General features: G+C 41.4%; 1 protein-coding gene across 4 annotated transcripts; it reads left to right on the top strand.

The window, feature by feature from the left end:
* Positions 1-1,027: 1,027 nt before the first annotated feature.
* Positions 1,028-19,296, top strand: pik3r2 (phosphoinositide-3-kinase, regulatory subunit 2 (beta)). Of its 4 annotated transcripts, XM_070918208.1 has the most exons (16): positions 1,028-1,346; positions 3,401-3,424; positions 9,872-9,964; positions 12,336-12,410; positions 12,932-13,084; positions 14,569-14,779; positions 14,944-15,029; positions 15,200-15,302; positions 15,605-15,703; positions 15,942-16,122; positions 16,372-16,491; positions 16,966-17,108; positions 17,686-17,862; positions 17,973-18,044; positions 18,196-18,366; positions 18,719-19,296. In XM_070918208.1, the coding sequence occupies exons 1-16, from the start codon at positions 1,028-1,030 to the stop codon at positions 18,924-18,926; spliced, it is 2,235 nt and encodes a 744-aa protein (XP_070774309.1). In that variant the 3' UTR covers positions 18,927-19,296. The 4 variants fall into 4 exon arrangements, with proteins under 4 accessions (XP_070774309.1, XP_070774308.1, XP_070774311.1 ...); XM_070918207.1 differs by lacking the exon at positions 3,401-3,424; XM_070918210.1 differs by lacking the exons at positions 1,028-1,346; positions 3,401-3,424; positions 9,872-9,964; ... (3 more) ...; positions 14,944-15,029; positions 17,686-17,862 and having other exon boundaries at positions 15,214-15,302.
* Positions 19,297-19,453: the final 157 nt, after the last annotated feature.

Below are 19,453 nucleotides of genomic sequence, written 5' to 3'. Positions count from 1 at the left end.
TTGCATGAATTTCTTCGGATGCTGCTAATCGCACACTTTGTTGTGTGAGTTAAAGAGACGTTTATTTCACACTGAAACTTCTTGTTCCTGTGGAAACTGTGATGCGTCAGTTAAGGCTGTGAGTGTGTGAATGTAGAGTGGAGGGAATGGAGGCTCCTGTCCAGGGACCCAGTCTGCTGTTGGTCATGACGCAGCAGCATCATCCGATCTCTCTGTCCTAAACGAAGACTGCACAAATGCATGGAGCTGCCGCAGTTCGCCATTTTTATGCACCACTTTAAGCTTCGTTTCATGTAGATATGTGCCGTTTTACTTACGGCTGTTTCTCGGACAGAAGCGACATTTATTCACAATTAATTCTTATTTTCAATGACCGTAGTTTTTATTTTTGTTATTTTTGAGACTAATTTCAAATCTTTTTTTCCTCTTTTTGGGTTTTTATTCCATGCAGGTCGGTCATAATCCCTGTCCAGAACATGTGGGAGCCTGAGAGAACCGAAGAGGATTAAAGACCTTCCCACTTGTTCATCCTCCAATCAAACCACTTCATTTGACCGAGGGGAGCCAACGACGCCGGGCCCTCGTCTGGCGATACGTCTTTTACCAGGCTGCTCCAATAGCACCCAGCCAGCAGGTTTTCGCTGCTTGAAAGAGCATGTTGCCAACGCTCTCCCTCTGCTCCATCATCTGGCTCAACCGGGGTATCAAGCTGAGGAAAGTGCACCAGTCCACCAACACCGGTCAGGTCTGAAACCGCTGCTGCCGCAGGCTTAACAGCTGCAGAACGCTACCTTATCGACTTTTAAAAATGCTTCTAAGCTTCGGGGTGACTCCCCCTCCTCCCCTCATCCCCTTGACCCCCTAAGCCACCGTACCAACACCAACACCAGAGTGTAGTGACTCAACAGCCTTTTTGGTTTCTGAGGAGGATTTCTGTTTAGCCGAACCCTGTTGTTGCAGTGGGACTCGGGCGGCACCGTCTAATCCTCTATTCGGTGGCCATTTTGATTTTTGCCTCCCTAACAAAATGGCGGTGGAAGGTTTTCAGTACCTTGCCCTCTACGCATTTACCAAGGACCAGGAAGAGGACTTGGATCTGCAGCCTGGAGATCTTCTGACAGTCAGCAAGGCCTCTCTGCTGGCCATGGAGAACTACCAGGAGGGCTGTGTGGAGCAGCCGGAGCGCCTCGGCTGGCTCCTCGGGTACAACGAGCGCACCAAACAGAGAGGTGACTTCCCAGGGACCTATGTCGAGTACGTGGGCCCCGTCAAGATGGTGCTCCCATCGAGTCAACCCAGGTCCCAGCGACCCCTCCCTGCTGCTCCAAGACCAGAGTCGTCTGAAGGTAGGACATTTTTCATATGTTATACTCACTTACTGCACGGTAACTGCCTTTTTCATATATTGTAGAGAATAACAATGCGCTTGTTGCACGATACCATTGCAAATTTTAAGTGACCTTCAAATATCATATTGCAATATCATTCATAAAGTTGGAGTTAAATTTGTTGTTTGAGAGACCACCACAGAAGTTAGTTGATTTCTTCGTATGTAAATTAACAAAAAAGCAGTCTGTTCATTTTATTGTGAAGCTGACACTAAAAAATAACATAAACTCTTCTGCAGCATTTATTGTGAGAAACTCACTTCAGAATATTTTTTTTCTGTATGCAATGTCTGTTTATTTTTCTTTAAAAAAAAAAATTCTGCTCAGTTCAAAATTATAATTGAAAAGTCGTATGTTAGTAAGCCCCAGGTATGCAGAAAGTGTCTATAGTGGCTTTCCAATAAGTCACTGTGGTGTTGCCATGCCAGCAACTTAATTGACGCGTGCTGTATAAGGCATCAGCTGAACGATCGAGCCAATGTCCACACGTTTACCTTTCGTTGCTTCTTCATTTATTATTTACAAAGTTGCTTGCATCCAGGTAGAACATAATGATCACACATTTAAGTTTAACCAATCAAGTCTCATGCTACCGTATCCAATTGGAAAGGAGGAAGGTAACAGTTAACACACTAGTTTATACCACTTTTTGCGCTTTTATGAATGTAGATATTTCTGGATCTGTCTTTATTCTGGTGGGGTATTTTTCTTGTGCTTTTCTCCTTTTTTCTACGGGATCGGACCATCGACAAATGCTTCAAATGCCAACATTTTAAAACAGCTACTGGTCGTTAGTCAGTGTGTTGCCGGTCAACCACCTTGGGAGTTTTGATAGGGCTCTCACATTTGGCAGTGACCTAGAGCTGACCCTTTAATCTTTACTTAAAACACGTCATAAGCCTTACCTCTTTGGAAGCACAGCTAACCAAACTCTCTACTGAATAATAAAGGGCTAATCCATCTACTTACTGGACTCTCCTGTACAGGTCTGGCATTGATTCTGTCCGTTTGTGTGGTCCCCTTTACATTCAACATCAACATGTGTCTTCGGCATCCAAACTGCATCTGGGCTTATCTGCACAAAAATGCCTCTCCTCCGCCATGACTTGTTATTGACCCTACTCAACTATGGATAAATGATTGCACAGGCAGGAGGGGCTTCAAGTACTGTTTTCAGCTGTTTCAGCTATTAGAAATGTATTGCATTTTCTGGCACGAAAGGCTAATGTTTTGTGCAAATCGAGAGTTATTTAACATATCAGGGAATACAATGTCACATTTTTTACTCAGAGATAAGTGCTCTGTTCTTTCACACCTCTCTTCACTCCTGTGACTTTGGGAAAATAGGCACGCCTGATATTTATTCATAATGGTAAGAACCTGCTTTCAGCTGCAGCAGCGTCCAAGTCAAACATACACATGGCATGGATTGTTCGACCTTAGCAAGCTCAACTTCAAGTAAAAACTTTGATTTGTTACCAAAGTTCTTCCACACTCCAAAGATTTCCATCGTTTTCTCCTCATTTACATTCCCTTGCTTTTGGCCTCAGCTGGTTAATTTATTGCTTCCTTGTATGGGATGCCAGAGAAAAAGGTGCAGAGGGCCAAAATAGATAAATAAAAGTTTTTATATCATTCTGCATATGAACCCATACATTCCTCATCTGTCAAAAGCTGTATTCTCAGTTATTCCCCCATGCTTTTTTATGACAGATGGGATAAGTACCACTCTCAGCACGTAGGCTGTGAACTCTGAATTACCTCTGGTTGAGCCAATTGGCTATTCATCCTGTACAACAAAGTACACTGGGCCTCATTCAGATTCATTAGTTTAAATTCGTTTCTCTGTATTTCTTTCCTGAAAAGTCCTAAAAAACGGGGAATATAACAGCTGCAGCACAAATGTCTTCAGAATCCTTATAAAATGAGATTTCTCCGAGACAATAATGTGATAAAAAGGTGAGAGTGAGGGGATGTATTAGTGGATGAGACCAGGCCTTAACTTTTTCCAGCAGAGCCAGGTGAGGAGGACAACAGTATCCTTGTGGTTTGACAGACAGTGAGACAAACCAGTTGGGCAGCAGGCGTTTGTGTCTGTGATATGGAGAGACTTGTAGAAGAACCAAGTGAAACCCTGAGAGAGGGAGGTGAGAGGGGGGCAGGGCCAAGGCTGAAGGAAGGATACCTTGGCTTTGCACCAAAAGTGCATTGTAGATTAGAAATGGTCAAGCCCAAATTTTACAAATATCATCTTCATTTCCCTGAAGGCACAGAGGCGCTGGACGTTGTGTGAATAGAGCTATTGTTAGTGTGGCCCATTTACTATTCGTAGGGATTGTGACATTTGGCATCGAGGGGCAGCACCATGGCCTGGTGGTTAGGAAAGGTTGACCAAGTTAATGCCAACGTCCATCCTTTAACATGTTGCTGAACTACAAGCAATTTAGCATAAATTAATTTATCTAAACTACAGTTTTAAAACACATAGTCTTGAAAACGTAGTCCTGCACTTAGTTAAGTTTCCGCTAAGTTTGCGTGTACACTAGAAAGCGTATTACTGGCAGAAGTAAATCTGTCACCGTCGTTTACATGCAGCTGGTCAGTTATCAGATTTTAAGTATTATATTTTAAGTGTATCAGTGATTTTTTTTTTTTGTTTGTTTGTTCCTGGTCAGAACATTTCGACTGATGAGTGCACTGCGAGGACCAGCTCTGTAGTTATTGTTCTTGTTTGTGCAAAATTACTTATTTAGACTTATTTATTTTAATTTCAGGCAGACATTTGGATTTCATTCTTGTAAATACAGCTACAATGAATATTCCCTTTCTTCACTCCACACTGCTGCTACAGCGATACTTTCTCAGTCTTAAGTCTTTGTCCTGCAAATACATGCATGCAAAACTCTCATCAGAAACCCAGTTAAGTGTACACATTGCCAAAACATCTGGTTTCTTCTGCAGAAACTGTTATGTTTTTCTTAATCCGTTACCCAGATTAAGGAAACCAGGTCTCTCATTTGCATTTAAGAAATCAGGTTACTGCAGAATGTCGACAACAACATCCCGGCTGCTGAAGTGTAGTAAATGTACCAATGTTTTCCAGCAGTAGCGAAATGCAAAACACGGATTTCTTGTTGGCCAAAAGATGCAAATGGATCAGCTTTTCTTCTTTTTAAAATGACATTGTGATAAGAGGATTCTGGCTTGGCAGACGACACCATATTAGTTTGTATATTTGTACAAGATGGACTGCAATAGCGGTGCCCTGTTCTAGTGATCCGGCACTCACCTTTTTGTTTGCATGTGTTTCATTGGGGTGTGTATACAAAATGAAATGCACATCACTCTGTATTAAAGCATTTTGCTCAGTTTTCTTCTGCTTCAGCCATGAAACAGGCCATGCTTCCAGTACAACAATATTGTTTCCACATTGAAAAATAGTTTGTTAGAATGTATTTTGGCCTGTAAACTAACACGTATCCAGCTAATGAGTGCACATAAGACATCAGAGTGATAGATGTAAATACACTTTTTGAGACAAATTGTGACTAAACATCAGTTTCATTCCCCAGATACGGAGGCAAAATGTTTCTCAACTTGCAGCAGAAATAATTCTACGAACCCAAAGAGAGTTTTTTTTTTCTCTCTTTCCCTCCTTTCTCCCTCTCCTTTCCCTGGCCTCACTTTAACAGCCTGCTGAAGTGAACCATGGCTTGGCATTTTTGCAAACTCCTCCCTTCGTACTCCCTCCCTCCTCTCCCTCTCTCCCCCTTCTCTCTCGTCCTCCTTTTTGCAGCCTCTCTCCCTGATTCACATACACGTCTGATACTGTCTCTGGGCAGCTATAAACCATGTTAGCGGGGCCAGTTCTCAGAAAGGAGAGGCCTCCAGTCACTCGCCGCTCCCTGCGCCTTACCAGGAAAACACTTTCAAAGAACCTATGGAGGGGGTGGAAGAGGGGCTGAAACTGTAGAGAAAGTGAATGGGAAAGATATGGAGAGGGTGAGACGAAGGCTACATTTTAAGCCAAGGCTATCCAACTGCAAATATAGGAGCCAGCTGTATTTGGTTTCTCATCTGACTGTTGTATTATTCTCCTGGAGTTTAGTACTTTTAGTATGTTACAGTTTGCAGAGCTATAGAAAATGTTATTTTCTGGAGCATTTCCAGAGCAGTAAATGAGAACTCATTTAGACGTGAAGATGTCTCACTAAAAGATTAATGGCTTCAGCAAACCAGAAACAGAGTGAAGTACATTTTGTACAGTTGCTCACTACAGAAGGGAAATAAAATTATGAAAGCATTCAGAGTGGCTTTTCCAAACTATAATGATAATAATACTAAATAGACTGTAAACAAAAGAAGTATCTCTTCTTGTCCTCTGAGGGCCAAACCTCCAACTCAACGTTATATGCATGTGTATGCTTCAATGAGCTCGAAACGATTAATGTATGTATTTAAGGCCGGTGCTACGCTTGAAACAAACTAGTTTGTACAAAGTATTGACTGACTTTGTCCGAAGGCAAAAGTGTTTATAGCTGTTTTAAAAAGCTTCACTCAAAGGTGGGGCCTGACTGACACATTGCGTTTTCACACGTCTCAATCAGCCTGCTATTACAAGTTTTATAGCACATCTCTGCATTAATATCTCTGCTCAGTTGTGCCTGTAGGCCTGTAAAACCAGATCCAGCATTGTGTAGAAATCACCTGAGTTTGATGTGGTTGCAGGGGCTCACACATGTAACTTTGAAGCGTGTTGTGACAGAGGAATGGATGGTGTGCCCGGTCATGATGCATTGCCTGTCTACATGGTCGCGATGCAGTGAGGACATGTAGCAGTGAAACCTGACCAGCAGCGTACACACTGTTATACACCGTCCGTGAGACAGGCACCAACTGGCCTTGTCACCACTGTACACAAGAAACGCATGCTTGGAGTAGCCGGCGGGGTTTCAAAATATTTTGGAATAGTTTATCTTCATTTGTTAATAAAGGTGTTTACTTTCAATTTAGTCTTAAATTAGTGCATTTGGAGGACAGTGAAATCTTGGGATGTCAGTTCCATGCGGATTAAAAAAATAGAAGACAGTTTCAGTGGAATTGAAGATATTCAAGTTGGTCTTCAATACCCAAAGGGGAGTGTTTTATTAAGGATCCAGAGCTTGTGTTTGTACAGCCAATAGAAACCAAGAACGTTATTCAATTACACTGGAATAGAAAAGTGTTTTAGTGTATTAGTTGTTGGGCATCAAAGTTAATTCATGTCCTTTGCAAATGGTAGTTTGACTCTTGATTTTATGGATTCATAATTCATCATTTCAGTATTGTTCAATAAGACATTCACAAATAAATCAGCACAAATCCAAAGTGTTGGAGTTAAAGTGAGTAAATACCAGAGGTTTCATTCGGGCAGTGAAATCCTGTGAATGAATTCATGCTGTATCTCTGCAATTGGAGAAGCTTCAGTTTTTGACACAGAGCTCTGAGAGGGAGAATGCAGCAGAGCCAGCTATGTATTACATAAGCATACTGATGCAGAAGATACAGAGCAAATATTTTGCTTCACATAGCTTTGCTTCATCCCGTCTACTTTTGCCTGTCTGCTGCTTATCTTGGACTGAGCAAGCGAGTCGGTGCAAACACACAAAGACAGGATCTGCAACATTCGTCCGACCTTCACAGTTTCATGTTTAGATAGCACATATGACTTGTTCGTTTTTTCACTAACACAGATGATGTCCAACGACTCAGTTTGATCATGATTTACGTGCTGTAATGACTTTATCAGCGCATCTCTGAAGAAAAACTGCAAAACACAGGCATGAGATCTTGTCTGTACAATGAATGCATGCATAAACTAGACTTACAAGGCCACAAATGCACCAGGACTTACTTGTTAAAGTGCAAGAGTGCCAAACTGCACTCTGTCATGCTTTTTTCTCTTTATCTCACCCATTGGCTACGTCTCAGGGCATGTCAAGTCATATGCTTGTCTCCCAGTGTGCAGTCTGCCAAGGAACTGGTTCTAATTGACTAACGAGTTGCTGTTACTTTTTCTCTCTCTCTCTGCCTCTGTCTCTTTTTCCATACCTTTCCAAAGTCCTGAGAAGACTCCAGGGCTACAGCTGCTTTTGCAGGAAAAAGACTCCTTCTTTGCACGAAGGTTTCATTTTTTTTTCTTTTCGAGTGAAGAGAAATATACAGGGAAAAAAGTGTTTATGTTTGTTTGCATGTAGGAGTGAGAAAGTTTCTTCCTCTTGGGGAAAATATGGCAGTGAATCTTTTTTCCCCTCCCAAACTATTAGAGTACATTCATTTTGTGGTTTTATAGCTTATATTTGTACTTATTTCTCAGTTTCATTTGATTTCCCTGTTTTTATTGCCTGTGAACTGCCTAAACACAACTGTATATGAGTTCCATGAGGATTGGCTTTCGCTCTCATGCACTGAATAATTAATATATTCTGCTTTTTAATGCATCAGCATTTTGCTGCATCTGTATTTATTACAATCCAGTCTTACCTAGACAGTGTTTACTTATTCTGATAATAATTATTTAATTAAATAAAGGCATGGAATTAAGCAGTATGAAGAATGAAGTGTTCAAAGTGTACTTCAAGACATTTTGTGATACGTGAAAAGGCAAAAAGTCAAGTGGTTTGTGGAGACTTAAAATGACAAAACGCAGACTTCTAGTGGCAGCGTGAATGATGACTTTGTCTGTCAGGAGCAAAGGTGGATGTCGCAAATCAATAACGTGCAAGCTCTCATCCGTGGTAGATTACTCTGTAACATGAATGGCTTGTTATTATAGATATGGGTATATATTAGACGGAGGATTGCCTCCACCAACACAACCACTTTTAACGCAATGCTGTCTTTGCTCTGAACACCAGGTCAGGGAGGAGACGCAACAGTCAACATTACTTTCTTTTAACCGGGAGCACAATCTGTCCCTATGTAGTTTTTATGCCTACAAATCTGCATTTAATGGTTTTGTAATCCACTGATTAACTACATCGCCCTGCCGATAGGGGAGCCAGATCACAAATTGCTCATATGAGTTGTTTTGGAAGGCAATGGCATATTTTGATGTTTAGTTTGGATTTGTAATTCTGTGCTAACATAACTAAACTGTACTGCACACCGAAGAGAGAGATCCTGTGATGAGGGGGGAGGGGCCTGCCAGCCAAAATGGCCAACAGGGATAAAGAAGAGGCAGAGGTCTGTCTGTGTGCTCGCTAGAGAGCTGGAGACACTGCCAGGAAAAGTTTCCATGTTTAACTGGCAGGCATGGAGACAAAGAGAGAGCGACAGAGAGAGAGGAAGAAAAAAAAGAAAGAGAGAGAGAGAGATTGAATACAACTTCAGTAAAAGAGACCAAAAGGGAGAAAAAGAAAGAGAAGGAACGAGAGAGAAAAGTCCAGCAAGAGCAAGAATGCAAGAGTGCAAAGGACAGAGAGAGAGGGAGCAAGGGCGAGAGACGTCCAGAGAAACTGAGAACAAGAACCAGAGAGAGAGAGAAAGAGAGAGGGAACGGAATGTGCTGACGCGGCGTTTCTTGTCTGAACTCCCCAAATTAATAATCAGCAGCGGTTTAGCCGAGCCGTGCCAGGAACAGGAGCCTACTGCCAAGCCCCGGCCAGGCCAGGCCCTCCCTGCTCCCACCGTTACCCCCCCCCCCCTCCCCCAGCTCCCAGCCCTGCTCTGGGGCCGAATAGGAGGCGCTGCCTGCCTGCCTGTCCGGGCCGGGCCGGGCCAGGCCTGGCACACTGCCACAGGGCTTTTGCTTGTTCAGGAGTTTTGATTAAATCCTTTATTGTGCTCCACTCACGCAAAGAGCTAAGGCGAAACACCGAGCAGGACGGAGCGGAGGGGAGGAGAGAAAGCGAGAGGGGAGAAAAGAAAAGGGAGAAAAAAAGGGGGGGGGGGGGTCTCTCTTTTTTTTTTTCTTTCTCCTTTTCTCTTTCTCTTGGACTGAAAAGATGTTTGATTTAGTCTTTGGGGAGTTGTAAAGTAGATAAAGTTTTTGCTCGCCATCAGCAGTCTGTTTTTTGTCTTTTTTGCCTTTTTATTTTCCTTCCTCTAAATAAAGCCTCTTTTCATTCTTTTGTACATTTACTACATTGTTCTGGTTTTATTATGATATATGTCATCAGCTAGACCTCCACACAAACTATCACAGTAACAAGTTTTCTCTGTTTCAGTTAGTATTAGGAGTGTTTTTCTTATTAAAATACTTTCCAAACAATGCAACACAGAAGACTAACTGCTGCTGTGCTTTTTGAAAAACAGGTTTGCCTCTGGCGGTATGGACACTAAAATCCACCTCATCATATTTTATATACACTCACAACATTATACATGCTCTATATCTCCAACTGCTCCCAGTTAACTGTGCCCTTGTCGGTGCTGCAGCACCCCCGTGGCCTTTCAGAGGCTTTGTGCCAGAAGTGTAACAGTGATTTGTGTTGTTGTTTCAGCTGTTTCTGTGCCGGACCTGAGCGAGCAGTTCACGCCGCCAGAGACGGCTCCCCCAGCCCTCGTCAGCCTGATCCAAGCCATAGAGAAGAGAGGTATATATCCATGTCAACCGGCCAACATATTCGCCTGTCTCGCCTCCCCGTCTTTCCATCTACGTGCGACTGTCTCCCTCCCGCCATCTGCCTCTTGCTCTCATGCCAGCATTTGCACAAGTGCAGACGTATAGACATGTGGATCCAGTCAGGCAGTCGCACAGATGTAGGAGTGCACACACAAGTTCATGCACACTCACTGTGCCTCCTCAGTGGGTTAGTGCCTTGATATAGATTTTCTACATTGAAGTTGAGTGTGGTTTACGTCAGAACAGTTCTCACTGAGAGTGCTGCACAGTGGGGTTGATTCACACTATGTTATTAACAAATAGTGCTCAGCGGGACTCCATTCACAGCTTTGACCTTTTTTTTATTTTCTGTCACACGCATATGTAGGGCTGCAAGTGATCATTATTTTCATTATCGATTAGTCTGCAGATTATATTCTCAATTAATCATTCAAAAAATTCTCAGAGCCTAATATAACATCATCAAATTTCTTGTTTTGTCTGACCAACTGTCTAAAACCCAAAGATATTCAGTTTACAATGTTTTAAAACAGAGAAAAGCAGCAAGTCATCAGGAACTAGTAAACTTTTGGCATTTTTGCTTGAAAAATGACGGTTAATCTATTATCAGTTATTATAGTTGCTGATTCATGAAGACTAATTGATTAATTGACTAATCGTTTCAGCTCTACACATGTGCACACATAGGGGTTTGCGTACTGCCTACTGGTTTTGCAGTTAACATACAAGAAATCAACATACTATATCATTTTATACAGAAAATGATGCAACATTTGTGCTGACTTTAGAATGACATGGCTTATTAAACTAAATATCTTTCTAAATATCTTTACTTTCTTGATTTTTGTAGCTGTCTCACCACCATTTGCAATTTATTTATAGTTTTTTTTTGTGTGCATACTGACTTATATTTCTGAGTATATTTAATTTGTCACTTTTCCAGTGTGAATTCACTACATATCAAAACCCGGTTAGAATTGGCTTGTATGGAGTTGGAACACAGCTTCAGTCTTTTCATGAAGTGCAGTAATGAAGTGATTCCAGGTAAAAGCCACTATACCTTATTGATGTTATAAAATCTGTGTTGATCATAAAGGAAGAAATCAAGTCAAAGAGAAGCAGACAAGTTATAGAGAGTAGATTTGAAACACTTCAGATGTGAATCTACTGACCTTCCACCTGAGAGAGATTCTTCTCATGCCAGCCATTGGAAAAGATTTCAATATTGATATCCACTAGAGGGGCGACAGAAGGTCTGTCTCTGAATGTAAATAATATAATGTAACAGTAATATTGAATTACTTCCCAGTGTTGGAAGCACACACAATCTGACTGCATGGTGTGGTTTTCACAACTACCTGAGAGACTGGCTGGTCTCAAGGAATTGCCTCCTAGATGCAAGCTGTCTAGACCCAGTGGTCCTAAATGTTTTTTAAGCCTGGGACCCAAAAGAGAAATGTCGTCATTCAGAGTTAAACGTTTCCTTCAGGATTTATTTATTTATTTTATGTGTGATTTCTTTCTTTCCTCTCCTTTTCTTGTCTATCCAACAAGGTTTAGACTCGTGTTAGTACGCTGAAAGGATTCTTCTTGACCACAACATAAAAAAACTCTGAACCATATTAAATTGGCAGCCTGAACAATCTGCTTAATATTAGTTTATTAATAATAATAATAATATTAATAATAATAATAATAGTTAGGTAATAATAGTTTCATGATCCAGGTTTTCTGTGCTGTTTCTGCTGCGCTCAGAGTCACTAAATGAATCACACATTTTCCACCAAGAAAAGAACAAACAAAAATGAAACACTTAACACAGGAACATGTGTTGGCTCTGCTCTTTTAAATCTTGCTTGTACAAAAACATTTCAAGGACCCTCCTCCAATTGATTGATGACCTTCTCTCTCTGTTGTTGGATGTGAGACTGGAATGAAAACAACGTGCAGCTCAAATTTATTTCAGTATTTCCGAATAAATTATGTGGCCATGTGCTTTGTCACGTACAAGTTGTTCCTTACAAACTGACGTTGTCCAGCCAGTAATAAAATGTCTGTATTGAGTGTCTCCTACCATGTCTTGTATTATCTAGTCCAAGTCAGGCAGCCATAGAATCAACCTTTACGTTAGAGAGAGCTTCTGGCTGCAGTGTAGGGCTCGCAACGTGTGAATTTCATTTTATGAATATTTGTTTTCTATTTGCAGAATGCACTATTGTTACTTGAAATATCCCTTCTCTTTTCTACTTTGCTCTATTTAACTGTGTTCTGCTTTTTGTCCAGATGTTTTGTCAGCTCAGTTGTGTGCACCTTTACTCAACTGCTGTTTTTGTCTTTCTCAGGTCTGGACTGCAAGACATTGTACAGGACAGCTGGTTCCTCAGGTTCAGACAGCCCGGTGTACAGCCTGAGCTCTGGTGAGTTCGTCTGAATCAGAGATATGTACTTCTTAATGTTCATTTTGTTTTGTTTTTTTGCATTGTGTGTTTAATCTGTATTTGTGTTTACATTGTATCAGAGCTAGACTAATTAGCTTGTTGCAGATATATGTTATTGGTGTCACTGTTACATAGTTTGTCCTCCAGAGAGCACTGACAAGTTCATTTTTCAACTCTAAAATGTTCCTCTCAGTATGTTTCTTGGTCAGATGTAAAACGAATCTAAGATTGATTGTTTATGTTATGTGCTGTACTTTGCATACTAAAGTGAATTACAGAAAGTTCCACCGATGTACTGTATCGGGGATGTTTTCTGAGCATGCATTCTGTTTTTCAGCAGTGCTCTCCATATTTCATGATATATAACATTACATCAACTCCTGTACTGTTGGCCACCCACAACCGTATGCGCAGTACATCTAATCTCACCTGCCTCAACCCACAGCAGAATCAAGTGTTCACTGTCCCTCAATGTCTTTGTAAATGTCTTTGCACTCCAGAGAGTGACATGGGTCAAAAAGATGTGGGTCACCTGTCTGAGTGTGTCCTGCGCTACCTGAGAGACCTCCCGTCACCCGTCATCCCTGCCTGTATCTACCCTCACCTTCAAACTGCTGTCACATTGCAGCAGCAGGCCCTACAGCAGTCAGCAGGTAGGTTGCTTAAAGTTGACACTTATATTGACTAAACACCCATTTCTAATTAAGAAATGGCTTTTAAATGGAGCAGTAGCAGGTTTTAGCTGATACAAATTATTTTACATTAACTTGCTAATGGCGCTTCAGTTTATGCCGGTACAGTACGAAAAGCAACTTCAGAGGACCTGAAACTCAGGTTCATCAGAGTCAACATTTTGCCATCTTTCTTTCCTTTTTTTTGTTGGTTGATGAAAGTGACATTTTTGTCACAGGGTATTGCAGTTGAGAGTTGAAGATTTTCTGAAAATGTGAAATCTAGTGCATTCAGGTGCTTGTGTGAAGTGCCAGCATCTGACAGTTGATAGTCAGCTGCCATAAAGTATTGAACCGATCTATATTGTTGTAAAATCAAACCCAGAGGAGAAATGGTGAACAAACTTTGATGTTGGATTGTCACACAAGAACATGGACACACCAGTAAGGAACTGTTTACCATACCACCGTATAACTTTAGCAAAAAAGTTAAACCAACTACATGTTCTCTGTGATGGATTATCCATCTCAAGGTTCAAGTCTCTGCAAGTGGATGTTCATACATTTCTAGCACGAACTGAAACCAGTGGCGCTGGGAACTTTGGAAAATATGCATTTATCAATCTAAAAACGCATGGTATGCTTTGGAAAATGGTGTACAGTAATGTGAAGCACACACAACTAGCAGTTAATGGGCTTAAACATGCAAAGCCACCAGTATGGTCCTTTTTAGAAGACCAACTAAAGTTTTATTGTTCTAAATCTCTACGGGTTTTCTTACTGCTCTGGAGCTAGTATTGAGAAAGTAACCCTTAATTCTAGAAAATTCTTGAATTAAGTTGATCTGTGCTTGAAACAGGTGTATATTTTTGGTTGTTTTAAGAAAATGTTTTTGGACTCAATAGTAGAAAAACTTGTTTTTAAGATGGGGTTTTTATGCAATGCAGACAAAAAGGAGATTTTGTGCAGTGTAGTAGAATAGCACAAGCCCAAAAAATGAGGTAGGTGTGTGCTGCTGGTGTTGTTTCAGTGGATAGAAAGGTACCTTTCATTGCTTCAATAAGTGTAATTTAAGTAAAAGACTTGCACAAGGCCTGAAGTGAACCTATATGCAGCTGATCGAGGTGAGTCGCATGTCAGCATTGAGAGACGAGTCGAGAGGATGAGGATGAGCTCACTGAGGCATGCTAGAAATGCTTCAGCTGATTCTCCTCTGCACAAAGGACACCATGATTTCATTTCAGATATATACTAGACCTACTTACATAAACATGCATTGACCCCAATGACTGTGCATTTTAACTACTACTAAAAGTAGGGGCTAAACAGTACGAACAAATACCTAATTTAGCATAATTTTCTTGTGTTAAATAGCTTGACTCTCCTCATGTAGTAAAACCTGATAAAACTGTTACAGTAGTTTTATGTGTAGATCCTCTTCATGGTTATTTGAATACCTCTGCCAGATGGTGCAGTCGCTGGCAGCCATGAAAGAGAGGTAAGCCTGGTCCTCGAGAGCTCCGCCACCGTCCCTCTCCATCACCGTCTCACCCTGCAGTACCTCCTCACACACCTGGCCAAGGTCACCCAGGCGCAGGCCAGCAACGGCCTGGACACACACACGCTGGGAATGATCTTCGGACCGCTGCTGATAAGGACAGGCCCCTCTACCGCTTGGTAAATTGTGGTTAATTGACATTTTATACAGATGCAATAGAGTGTGTGGAATTGAATAATTGTGCATCTTGGATTTGTCAGTTATGTGAAGCATTAGGCTACGGAAGTAAATCTATTGTTTCAGCTATGTATTGTTAACTGTCCATTGATGGATTGATTTGCAGGGTGTCATTGGATGACGAGTTACCTGCCCTTGTGGTGGAGAGGCTGCTGATAGAGAGAACTACGGAGCAAGACCTCACTCCTCCAGGTATGTTGTTTTTAGTAAAGACTGCGTAGAACTATGTTTATGTTATAGTCTAGCACAAAGACACTTATCTGTACACAGTGAAATGTTGATTATGTTAGCTTTAACATGCTACAAGCTATTTCTGTTTGATGTTTATGTGTGTGTGTGTGTGTGTCTGTGTCTTTTCCCAGTTCTTCCAGCAAAACCAGTCAAGTCAAAAATGGCACCATCAGCCATGACGGACACAAGCAGCCTGCTGACGGATGCTGAGTGGTACTGGGGAGAAATCTCCAGGTAAATTATGAGAATTGATTGTTCATGTAGAATTTGATCAGAGTTAATACTAAGTTTTATTGTATTAGAAATGTAATTGACATAAGCGCAGCCTTAGACTCACCAGGTACCATGTGCGATAGCCTTTAGATCCTCAGATTGTTGAATGAACCATTTGCTTTGTTTAGTAGATGAATTAGGATTATTGTGTGCAATTGACTGGAAATTATGTTATTATTATTTTGCTAAATGTTGTTGCTTAAATTGCAGCTGATCACAGTTAGTGTTCATGAAGTAAATCCTGCATGTCATCATATTTGCAGAGAGGAGGTGAATGAGAAGCTGCGAGACACTCCAGACGGCACCTTTCTGGTCCGAGATGCGTCCAGTAAACTGGAGGGCGAGTACACACTCACCCTCAGGTAAAGCAGCACTTCTGGTTTAAGGTTTTTGTTGAACATCTGCAGTATCGGCTTACTGTCTCCCACACCAGTTTGAACCTCATGGCAATCAACTGAATAGTTACTATAGAAATAAAAATGTGACATTCAATGGAAACAAACCAGACCTTTTCTAAAAGTTCACAGACAATCAACATGTACAGCCATACGTTCGCTTATTTTCATTTCTTCCTCATTTGGCTCCTGTCTCCCCCTGCAGGAAAGGGGGAAACAACAAGCTTATAAAGATTTACCACCGAGACGGGAGGTACGGCTTCTCAGAGCCTCTCACCTTCCTGACTGTAGTGGAGCTCATCAATCACTACCGCCACGAGTCCCTGGCCCAATACAACGCCAAACTGGACACCAAGCTTCTGTACCCCGTCTCCAAATACCAACAGGTTGGTGAGGCTGCAGATTATGAAGCAGTTTGTTGATTGAAGTCTAAAAATTCACTTCACAAATTTTATATCATGAAATGCAGTTACAAGCAAAATCCCTCTGCAAGCCTCCTTTTGATTTAGAAAAAAAATGTATCAAGGTTGACCTCATTATTCACTAACAATAAGCATGGCCTGCTTGATGGATGAAACAAAGAAACACAGTTCAAAGTGGTGATTTTGCTCTCGTCTGCACTTTGCACGGCTCAGCTGGTGAAGGAGAACAGTATAGAGGAGGTGGGGGAGCAGCTGAAGGTCTATCACGAGCAGTACCAGGAGAAGAGCCGCGAGTACGACTCTCTCTATGAGGAGTACACACGCACCTCACAGGTATGACTTCAACACACACACACACACACACGTATACATATACACACAGTATAATAAATCATACTTTGTATCCTGTTTGTATTCTTCATATACAGCACAAACATATGCTTGCATATGTAACATCATTATTAAACTATTCAAAACATTACATGAAGAGTAAGAGAAAAAAGACAAGATTACAGTAATAAATATGTGCAGAATACATACATTATATATTCACAATAAGTCTACACAAGGCCATTTTTATATATACAAGTATTGTGCTGCGTGCATATGCAATGTGAAAGAAACTTATCTCACATAAGTATTTGGGTAAGACCATATGCAACTCTGTTACCTTTTTAAATACACAACATTAGTTGAGTGTCTCAACCAGACTTTAAACATAAGCAGGTAGAAGACCAGATATGTGTGATATCAGCAGCTCACGGCTAAATGAAATACAATAATACTCTGTCCCACTCCTCCCCACAGGAGCTGCAGATGAAGCGTACGGCCATTGAGGCCTTCAATGAGACCATCAAGATCTTTGAGGAGCAGTGTGAGACTCAGGAGCGCTACAGCAGAGAGTCTTTGGAGCGATTCCAACGCGAGGGCAACGAAAAGGAGATTCAAAAGTAAGTTTGTGTGCATGGGATTTTTAATAATGCTGGTTTAATTCAACTGCCGAATCAAGACAGCATAAATTCAAAGCAGGCAGATGCAACGGATGAAGACAATTTTTCTTACTAGGTTATAAATCTGAACTAAACTGCTGAATTGGATTTTTGTATTTCTTCTTCTTCTTCTTCTTCTTCTTATTGTTATTATTATTATTATTATAACCTTTATTTAAACAGGGAGGGCCATTGAGAGCAAGGACGCCCTGATTACAGTACATATAAAACAATAAAAGCTACGTTATATATCAACAAATCTTACAGCAAACAGGCCAAGGACATCAACATAAGGGACAACATAAATTCAAAGAAGGCACATGCATTCACACAGCTCAATGTCAGTCAAAAGAGATTTAAATTGATTAAAAGGGATTAACTTGTCTAATTTTACAAGCTTCTGCAGATTGTTCCACTTGTGTGGAGCATAGTATTTAACAGCTAGTTTCCTAATCTCAGTACTAGCATGATGACTTTTGAGGATTTTTGAGGATTTAGCATTTGAAGAACACATCATTTTGTCATTCTCTCCAATCAGGATCCAGAGCAACTCAGAGCGTTTGAAGTCTCGTGTGAAGGAGATCCACGACAGCAAGCGGAAGCTGGAGCAGGACCTGAGACAGCAGGTCACTGATAACAGAGAGATCGACAAGAAGATGAACAGCCTCAAGCCAGATCTCATGCAGCTCCGCAAAATCAGAGACCAGTACTTGATGTAAGAAGAATCAATTAAAGATTTACTTTTCTCTGTGTTTTGATTTCACATCCATACAGAATATATATTGGTAAACAATCAGCATTAAATCTGGTTTTCTGGCTTTGCAGATGGCTGACACAGAAGGGGACAAGGCAGAAGAAGATCAATGAATGGTTGGGCATAAAGAATGATGCTGATGAGTAAGTGTTTGAGAGGAGCTCAGCATCTTGTGCTGTGATGACGGGTGCTGTAGTATCTCCGCCTGTAATTTAGGGAGTGGTTGGAGCTCAGTGTTTTGTTCGTGGTATGACATGTGATCAAGTGTCTGCTGCTTCATTTCTGTGTTTCCAGCTCCTACTCGCTGGAGGAGGATGAGGGCTCGCCCCATCATGATGAGTGTACCTGGTATGTGGGTGACATCAAGCGTACCCAGGCTGAGGAAATGCTGAGAGGCAAATGTGATGGAACCTTCCTCATCCGTGAGAGCCAATCACAGAAGGGCTCCTACGCCTGTTCTGTAGTGTAAGTTTTGTTTGTGTTATTTATTTTCTTTTTTGTATTATGATGATTTCTTTATCCTCTTAAATAGTTAGCCATATCAACTTAAAAGCTGAAATGTCAATGTTGCGTTCACAGCTTGGTCGCCAAAAATTAAGTTTCATCAGGTGTCCAGTAAGCTGTGCTAGTGAGCCAGATCGCACAACACCAGGAGCCTCAAACTAGCTCACCTCACTGGAATGCAGTTGCTTTTATTGTCATCAGTTACACCTGTGCTATTCCTGCTATGACATCCCAAAATGTCTGTACAATAAGTAATGTATATTTTGAGACAATGTAAAGCATCTGTAAAAGTGATCTCTGTCCTTCTTTCCAGTGTGGAGGGTGACACCAAGCACTGCGTCATCTACAAGACGGCCACAGGTTATGGCTTCGCTGAGCCCTACAATCTGTACTCCTCCCTCAAAGACCTGGTGCTCCACTACAAAAACGTCTCCTTGGTCCAACACAACGACCAGCTGAATGTAAATCTAGCCTACCCAGTCCTGGCCCGCTCACAGAACCAGAACCAGCACCCCAGATGAATTATCCACCAGCAGTGTAGGACAAACCAGGGTGGGGAAACAAAACTTTCACTCATATGCATTGGGAAAGAATAAACCTCTGAACAATGCTTGTTCTTGTTTAAGTGGTGATAAAAAAAATAGACTCAACAGCCACAATTTAAAATTCATACAATTTTGGCTGGAGGCTGGTGCTAATTTCCCACACTGACCCCAGTCCATCAAAGAGCACTCCTTGCTAACAGCATGGCTTCAAAGCACACTACTACCAGTAACGAAGCACTGTACAGTTACCCTGTCTGACGCAGTGAGTTTTAACTTGAGGAGAGTGTCGCATTAGCCAGCCATGACTCTACAGTGTCAGTTATGAAAAAAAGTGTGAGAACATACCTTTGATACAGAGAAAAAACAGACTAAATATGTTAAAAGAAGACAAATAAGCACACAAACATGTTTTCAAGATCGTGGAGAAGAGGAGAGAAACCAGATGGCGGGATGAATTTACAGGAGGCACTTTTGTTTTTTTGCCTTGAATCACGTGATAACTG

This window comes from Enoplosus armatus, chromosome 14 (assembly GCF_043641665.1).
Source record: "Enoplosus armatus isolate fEnoArm2 chromosome 14, fEnoArm2.hap1, whole genome shotgun sequence".
NCBI classification, from domain to species: Eukaryota; Metazoa; Chordata; class Actinopteri; order Centrarchiformes; family Enoplosidae; genus Enoplosus; species Enoplosus armatus.
The sequence above is the reverse complement of the archived record's forward strand: the minus strand, read 5'-3'. Positions and strand labels throughout refer to the sequence as shown.